Genomic DNA, 8,858 nt, shown 5'->3' with positions numbered 1-8,858 from the left:
ATAATAACTCCACTCCCATAGCAAAAAGAAAAGTTACCCGGTGACCACCCGATGACTATTCGGTGGTCATCAGAAACTTTTCGGGTACCTTTTCCAGAGTTATCCAAAAGTGCCCGCTAGCGGATACCTTGCGGATACCTAATTAAGTTATCCAAAAGTTTTCGGGTAGACATCCGGAAGTCTCCCAAAAACTCAAATATTTCAAATGAGTTACCCAGAAGGTTCACAGAAATAGAGATTCTTTGCAAAGTTACCCGGTGGTTATCCGCTTTTAATTTGACCTTGAAAATAGCATAAAGCATCTTAAGAATGCTTTGTGGGTGGGTATGGTCAAAGGTCACTGAATGAATTCAAAATGGAGCAGCTAGCTGTTGGCAGTTGGAATATATTTGTGCAGAATATTCAAGTTATTTGTGGTTCAAAATGTATGGATTTAAATGTAGGACATTACAAGATGTTTACTAATTAATCTGGAACATGCTGTAGGAATTATAAAGCATTGAATGCTTGATTTCATATGACAATACAGGTAGGAAAATTTGTATGAAATGATTTGTATATTGATACAGTAAGTCTTTATACATGTACCTAATATGACACATTTGAATGTTTTACTTTATATCTTTTCTAGTAAATCATACATGATTTTGACAGTCAATTAAAGTCAATTAAATTACTAATCATCAGCTAATGTGTCAATTAACTGATATAAGCTTTATGTTAAGCTATTTGTTGTAAATAAATTATAATATAGGCTGTGTCATCACATTTAGGTACTGTAATACATGTATAATCATAACAATTTGGTTGTACATTAATTTAAAAGGTATGCACCTTATAAAGGTGTGAACCAAATTACATCAGAAGAATATTTTTGTACAATAACTACAATTACATTGTACACTTTCAAGTTTCTTATTGCTTTCTTATTTATAAGCTCAACTGCCATGCCTACAGAGCTGTATTTCTCTAAAAACTACAATTCAAATACGATAAGCTTACTAACTGTCTAATAAATTTGTGCATACTCATGAATTTGTATTTCTGCATAGCCCAAAAGGTCAACAGGAAGTCTCCAAAGAGGTCACCAGGTATATTGTCACCAAAAGTTATCCGCTAGGTCCCCGGAAAGTTATCGGGTAGTTATCCGCTAGTTCCCCAAAAAAGTCACCGGGTAGTTATGGTGATATGGGCTTCCACCAATCTGGAACAGTAAAAATAGGCGCGCGTATGAAATGACCTGGTGCGTTTGAATATTGACTTTCCGTTGTCCATGAGTGACAAAGAAGCAAAATTACTCCCATATATTTCCACATAATTGTCTATAGTAAAACCTGTAAAGCAGTGTCATATATTTTATGTTTTCAATATCAACACTGAATTCAACATCCGCATTGATTTGCGCAACATTCTTAAGCTATCACCATGATCACTAGGTTTCACGTTACAATTCAATATCTTCATACGTTCCTGAATCACACACATTATTATCAACTCTGTTATTTGTGATTTCCTTGTTGTTCCGTTTTCCCCTCATGCTTTCCGACATTGGTTTCAAATAGGTGTTATCAAGGTCATTATAGTCATGTTGTCTTTCAAGCGTTCCTTTGTCTAGATCTTCATATGCATTGTCATCAGCCTTTGTGACAGCAGCTTGAACTTGAGATGTCGATGTTGTTTTGTTATGTCTGTGAAGAAAATCAAACTATAGAAATGTATTGACTGCCGCAGAAAATCTGACTTTGACATCTAGCCATAGGCGGTGGGAGCGGGACGGTGGATAAATTTTTCCAACGAAAGACTGTCCCCTTAAATTCTTAATAGAACAAAAAAGAAAGCAATAATTACCCTGTGCATCTTCCTTTTTTGTCCAAAAAAAACACTTGTTTTGGGCCAAAATATGGTAAATATGCCAATTTTTGAGCGGTTCGCGCGCACTGGTCAGGCCATCAAATAACAAAAACACCTTCGATTTCCACTAAAATGTATATTCTTTTGCGCGCAAAGCGCGACTCCCATGCGACGACTAAACACTCTTAGTGGGACCCCAATATAAGGGCCCCGCAGGACAAGAATTAAAGCAAGAGTAATCTTAAGGGTGACAGGCTGTCTCTACAACCCGTCATACCCGTTACTTAGAGACACTCATGTCATACCTTTTTACTTTTTTGACTCCATATACTTTCCCTTATTCTTCGGGCCCTGCCTTCTGTCGGGGGCTAATTTATAGTTTAAGCTTGTTTGCAATTGTTTTTGGAGCAATTAACATTGTTTCTTTATAAGCCTGTGGCGCAACCTTGATCAATATTGTTTTTGAGCAATATTCTCTTTGAGCTAACGCCCCGTAACAAGAGAAGATATCGCTAGTATTCATGATCCTTTGCGGTTGCCGCGGTCGACTTGCTAAAACCTTGCTAAAACCACGTGATATCACGTGATACGTTGTTATCGGGTATCGATTGATCAGTTGCCTCTCTCAGCAGTTGTTTACCTTGTGTTTACTATGCAATGACCGTGGACCGAACGGGATCGCAATTAGAAAACATCATGCTCGAGAACCATGAAATGTTTTCATTATTCAGTAGAAAACGACATACCAATAAATATTCCAGGGTATGTCAAGTCCAACTGTTGCACAATAAAGCAATATGGTCATTCTGAAGTTTAAATTTCGTCCGCGAACCTGTCGAATTCCACTACCGTAGCGCGTAGCATACATACATTCATATCAACGGAAGTTCCACAGAAGTCGCATTTTCACGATATTCGGGCACAATTCCAAGATATTTATGGACATTTGCATAAGTTCACGATATTCGGGCATGTATGCAGTCCGTAATTTCACGATATTCGGGCACACAGAACCCTTCTCGGGCACGACATATCACATCACATGCAATCATAATTCATATCTCACTCAGTCAGAATACTGACTATATTAGGGACCTACTTGAAAAATCCCAATTGTAAATCTAAATGGTTATTTATGCACATGTAAACAAATGAACAATCTTTGACTTTTGGATATGGTATCAAAACATATGAATCCACGCCACGGCCAATTGTCTTATCCCTGGTCCCATCAACTTTTGAGGTGTGGTATTAATGCGGATGTCAATTGCAATCCCTCCCCCTAGTTTAATAGGGGTCCACCGCTCGGTCCGACACGCCGTTAGTCCGACAACACAAATTCCCTATACTTAGAGGTGCGTCAGTCCGAAATTGAAAAGCATGGCACTAGTCCGAAAATAAAAACCACTGCAACAGTCCGCCACGCTGCTATTCCAAATCCAAAATACACTGCGCTAGTCCAAATTTGGAAAACACTTCTTCAGTCCAACACTGCGGTAGTCCGAAACTGAATACCATGGCGCTAGTCCGAAACTGAAAACTACTAATGTTCGGACTAGCGCAGTGTTTTTCAAATTAGGACTAGCGCAACGGTTTTCAGTTTCGGACTAGCGCAGTGTCGGACTGAAGGAGTGTTTTCCAGATTCGGACTAGCGCAGTGTTTTTCATTTTCGAACTAGCGGCGTGTCGGACTGGCAGAGTATTTTAGATTCGGACTAGCGGCGTGTCGGACTGGTGCAGTGCATTTCAGATTCGGATTAGGGGCGTGTCGGACTAGTGGAGTGTCGGACTAACGCCCTGTACTCGTTTAATAGTACCTGGGCCAAGTGATGTAACACAGTCACAGGGCTGTCAACTTGTTAGAATTGCGGGGACATGGTCACCCGGTCAGTCCGAAACACCGTCAATCCGAACCCGTCAATCCAAAACCTCAAAAAGACGTCTTATTTTTAAAAGGCGACTTAATTCTAAAAAGGCGACTTAATTTAAAAGACGTCTTATTTTTTAAAAAGGCACATTTTCAATATAAATGGCTATTTTTTACAAAATCTCTCGTTCTAAAAATAAGTCATCTTTTTAAATAAAAAGTCACCTTTTTTACTGAAATGGCGACTTTAAAAAAAACAGTTGCCTTTTTCTGAAATAACGTCTTAAAAAAGTTCCTTTTTTTCTGAAATGACATTTAAAAAAAAATGAAAAGTCACCTTTTCATGAAATGACGTTCGGACTGACAGGGGTTCGGATTGACGTGTTCGGACTGACGGGGAGACCCCAGAATTGCTTGGTATGAGCCACTTTTGACTGAGACAGTTGGGCGCCCTGTGTAACAACTCCATGTGCCCCAAAAAGTCTTAGCTAGTCGCAGGTCTCAGGGGGCATGGATTGCAATTGACAGCCACATAATAAACATCGAACTTTTTTGGCAACCCATCCTAGCATGTGATGGGACATATACATAGGGAGCAAGACATTTTGAATGTTATCAGTTTTCCTCTGAAGCTTGCCTTAAAAATATTTACCCCTTTCCCAACATGATAAGTCACCCACTCAGGTTACACATATAGCATCACCCCTATCCTTGTTTGACAACAAATAGGTTACTCAATACAACACAACAGTGGCATAGCTGGGTGGGGCACAAGCTGCCCCTGTGACCCCCCATGCTGACCACCTAATATTTAGGCTTTTTCTGTACTTCTTTGACCATTTTCTTCAAATTTCCCTATGAAAGTTGCCTTGTCCCCGCCCCTCTGAAAAAGTTTAAGCAATGCTACAAATGTACTGCAACACACTGAAAGATACGAGTGCTTCCACACTTTATATTTAATTTCTATTTTATTTTTAATGTACATGATTTTTTATGCACTACAGTACAATGAATATTGTGTTAAAATGGAAAAATGAACAATTCAGTACCATATTCAACATGTTTAGAAAAATACTCATGCGAAACATTATTTTCGCATATTTGTTAAACCATTTTTTTTCATTTTCAGCCAATTTGACAAATTGACCTCATATGAACTTTGACCTCATATGTGACCTTCAACAACATGAGGGTTCCCATAGTGCAGCTATGACTCAAGTTTGATATAAAATTGGATTGACCGAGTTTTAAAATATAGGGCAAGACATAGTTGAGTCCAATATTTTAAAACTCATAGCGAGACCAATAAGTATTGGGCGTAAAGCATCCAATTTTATCATTATTATGTGTTGGTTCCAATATTTCCACACACTTGGATTAAACAAAACATAATAATGGTTGCAATAGTATTTGAACTGTTCATATGTGCACATCCATATCAAAACGATGTACTTGTCGGCTGCTACATGTGTCTCATTTCAAATAATAGGAATAAATACCAGACTCATCTCAAGTGGAGGTCAATTCAAATCATCCCCAAGTCACATGGTTAAAAAGAAGCCCCCAGAGCATTTCTTCTGGGGTGAACCAAACCTGCCTGGTTATCAAATTAATCAGTGACAATGTTATCTCTGAATTTGATATCTATGCTAATTGATGTTTTAATGTTATTACATCAATTAGCATCTGTCTGATTCAGAGATAACCTTGTCACTGATTAATTTGATAACCAGACAGGTTTGGTTCACCCCAGAAGAACTGCTCTATGGGGGGCTTCCTATTTAAGAATGTTTACTGTATTCCTTAACCATGTGACTTGGGATGATTTGAAGTGACCTCCATTTGTGTTGAGTCTGACATGTAGCAGCTGACAAGTGCATCATGTAAAGCAGCGTAGAGTCTAATGGAAGTTAATGTCCATGTATACGGGAGCGATTTCCAGTTGTGCAGTCTTTGGGAAGACTGCATCTGTTATGATACGATGATACTTTTCGATAGTATTTTGGGGAGAGTGGATTAGGATTTCTGGTATTATCATTGGTGCTACGTTGATGGAGTTGAGGTAGTTCGCAAGCTGAAGGCGTAAAACTGGATATCCATTCTCCGGTTTACCGTTTTCCATGTGATGACGGTCTGAAGCCTCGGGCCGTTTCATGGTTTGGTGATTACCTGTGTATACAGCAAAAAGAACAAAAAACAATTTAGTTAATTATAAGTATGAAAATCAAATTGCAGCACTAATTTTATACAGTCTGAACAGTTGTGGCGGCATCAGATATTTTTGCCGGAGGGGGCATAAGGGACTGCACCGCCACTGTTGAACACACAATCCTATCACATGAACAGGCAATAAATGAATTTTGTATTTGAATGATGATTTTTTGCCCTGTTTTGTATGTTACACATAAATTTTTAACTTCCCGGCTGAAAACACGAGTTCCAAAGGAAATTCATCAGGTGGATTATTTGTGTTTAATTTGGACAACCAATTTACATGTAGAACTTTGTTGTTGTTGGGCTCTGTCAAGTCAACATATTACTAAGGAAAAAACAATCATGTTGTTTACCCTTCCTACATGATGCAGTACCGTACATTACACCAGATTATTTTAGGATTTCACTACATTCATAACATTCCTAATTTGCATGCACCACTCGGGGTGTCATCTCATCTCAGGTAAAAGGTTTTTTTGTCAGAATTAAAACCAACCCACAACTATTTATTCGGAAAATATTCTTTGAAGAAGAAATAATTACAACAATGGACATGAAAATACAAAGCCAACAATTAGATCACAAGCATGAAGTATGCTACGTGCAGCAATGCTACAGCTGATTTTGTCATGATGAATGATGACATAATGCACGAATATCATTCTTTGCCGGTATCCGGGAAGTCATCTCATCTCAGAAACAATAAAGGACGTGCTGCAAAACATCAGAATTAAAAACCAAACCACCAAGTCAAGTATTTATTCGGAAAAAAGAAGGAAATAAAATTCATATTGCGATCGACACGGCATGTGAAAATGCAATATCCACATTCTTTACGTACACACACTGACACAGTACATGCGAATGCATGCAACCAAACACAGCCAAAGAAACTCTCTCTGACCCGCGTAACCGGGCTCAAACCAAGTAACAATCGAATATTTAAGTACACAAAGACTCATACTTACCAATATAGCCCAAAACATGCGATCAAACTTGATATTTTCGCAATTTCATAGCAGATTCTGTCATTCTGATCCAGAGGAAATGTCACACTCGCTGTCCACTCGTCACTCGTGAGTTTCGTGACCTCGGGTTTGTTTACAACTTGGTAGCTAGATATCGATTGATCGCTGCATTGTATACATTTGGCTGATCCCCGTTTTATTCAGCAAATTTTGCGAAATTTGGACAACTTTCATTGACTGTTTTGCCGTCTAAACCTGAATCGTTAGTGAAAAAAATGAGCATGGACACGAAGGGGAACCACTATGAACCAGGGATCGTCTTGATTTCACTAACGATTCAGGTTTAATGCCTATATTTGAGTTCAAAGATGGGGAGTTTCAGACGGGAACACACGCAAGAGAATAGGGTGTAATTTGAAACGCTTGCGAACACGGAGGAATTCAGAGCGAGTTCTGCTGTATGCAGGGATACTAGCGATATCTTCTCTTCCCCGTAACCACCCCCAGCCAGCCCCATTTCATTTTTTTATATTCCACCGTGTCACGTATTGCCTCAAAATGTTTATTCACTAAGTTGAAAGTTCAAAATAGGTTCTAAAGTGAATTTTGACAAACAGAGGGCGCTATTACTGTACTAAAAATGCTATGCACTAAAGTGCTCAATATTAGCACTTACAGAATGTCGTATAGTGTTTAATATTAGTACTGTAGTGAAGAAACTTGGTTGGAACTATTGTGTTATATTAAGCTACCTTAGAACTGCCCTCAAACATGGCTGCCATTTCAATTGTTATACCGTTCTGTTTGGTTTATTGCATACACTCTATACTATTCAACACCAATTTCGTCAAATTTCGAGTCTTAATTTGCTAATTACTAACTCACCTGAAACAACCGCAGCCTGAAAGAAATAACCAATATTAATATCGTTAGTTGGCTTTAGTGATGAGGGGGTGATGCAGCATAATTTGACACCACCAGATTTAGCTAGATTTTACCCAGGCTCGGCACTTTAGATGCTAAAAAGTAACGTATAAACTGAGTTTACACACAGTGAATTGAACAGTTACATTTCATACTTTATAACAAAATGGTATACAGTAAGCAAAATAATTAAGGTAACAATTATGTTCACCCCCTGTATATCCTAAACAAAGACAGATATGTCATAATTGGAACAAGCAGCCAATCTTTTAGCTCGAATTTAAGACCTCATTCGTTGAAATCGTTCAAGAAATAAAAACACGACGATTCAAAAACCCAAGGAGATGCAAGTTCAAAAGCTGCAGTTTGCTCTTTTGCATGCCCTATTTTGTAAAAAAGAGACATGTTCTGTAAATTAAAAAAAACGTCAGAAATATTCTTTGAAAAAATAGAAACATTCTGTAAAAAAAACCAAAACCCAAAAACAAAAACAAAGAAATTATGTAAAAACGGGCAATTTTGTAAAAAAAAAAAATTAAGGACAACTGTGGGCAGCCCAGTTTTTCCCGGTTTTTTTACTTACAACAAGAAGAAGTACATGACTTGCGGCAAATCAAAATAAATACTACAAGACCTATTGCAATTATCGCTAGTATTGCCAATGGTGTGGTAATGGATATAAGGTAACCTGAAAAGGAAAAAATTATATTGAAACAGAAAGCTATATTGGAAACAGCAAACATTAACCCCATGAGAACTACCTGCCGATTGGCCAAAATGAATATCGTGTCCAATTTTGAACCAATCAAGGAGGGTATTAATAAGATCATCTGCAAATGTACGTTTGACCATAAATAGTTTAATGTAGCCTAGTCATGATTGGCAATTCAAATAAGCATTTCAAGTTTATCAACCAATCGGATATGCTGTTAGATGACCAGTCGTGTCCGGGGGGTTAAACATCACCTATTTACCTGAATGATCAGCAATATTCTGGACATAGTCAGGAGCCTGAACAAGGTAGGATGGTTTTG

At 38.1% G+C, this 8,858-nt stretch overlaps 1 protein-coding gene across 1 annotated transcript in view; it reads right to left on the bottom strand.

Annotated features, from left to right (window-relative positions):
* Positions 1 to 952: 952 nt before the first annotated feature.
* LOC140163864 (uncharacterized) overlaps positions 953 to 8,858 on the bottom strand; it is a 20,535-nt gene continuing 12,629 nt past the window's right edge. Inside the window, exons 10-12 of the mRNA XM_072187178.1 lie at positions 8,408 to 8,512; positions 7,786 to 7,801; positions 953 to 1,688 (exon numbers count right to left, since the gene is read on the bottom strand). Coding sequence (XP_072043279.1) covers positions 1,445 to 1,688; positions 7,786 to 7,801; positions 8,408 to 8,512 — 365 coding nt within the window. The 3' untranslated portion in view covers positions 953 to 1,444. The remainder of the gene's footprint in view (positions 1,689 to 7,785; positions 7,802 to 8,407; positions 8,513 to 8,858) is intronic.

This window comes from Amphiura filiformis, chromosome 11, assembly GCF_039555335.1.
Source record: "Amphiura filiformis chromosome 11, Afil_fr2py, whole genome shotgun sequence".
Classification (NCBI taxonomy): domain Eukaryota; kingdom Metazoa; phylum Echinodermata; class Ophiuroidea; order Amphilepidida; family Amphiuridae; genus Amphiura; species Amphiura filiformis.
This window is presented reverse-complemented; position numbering and strand designations above follow the sequence as displayed.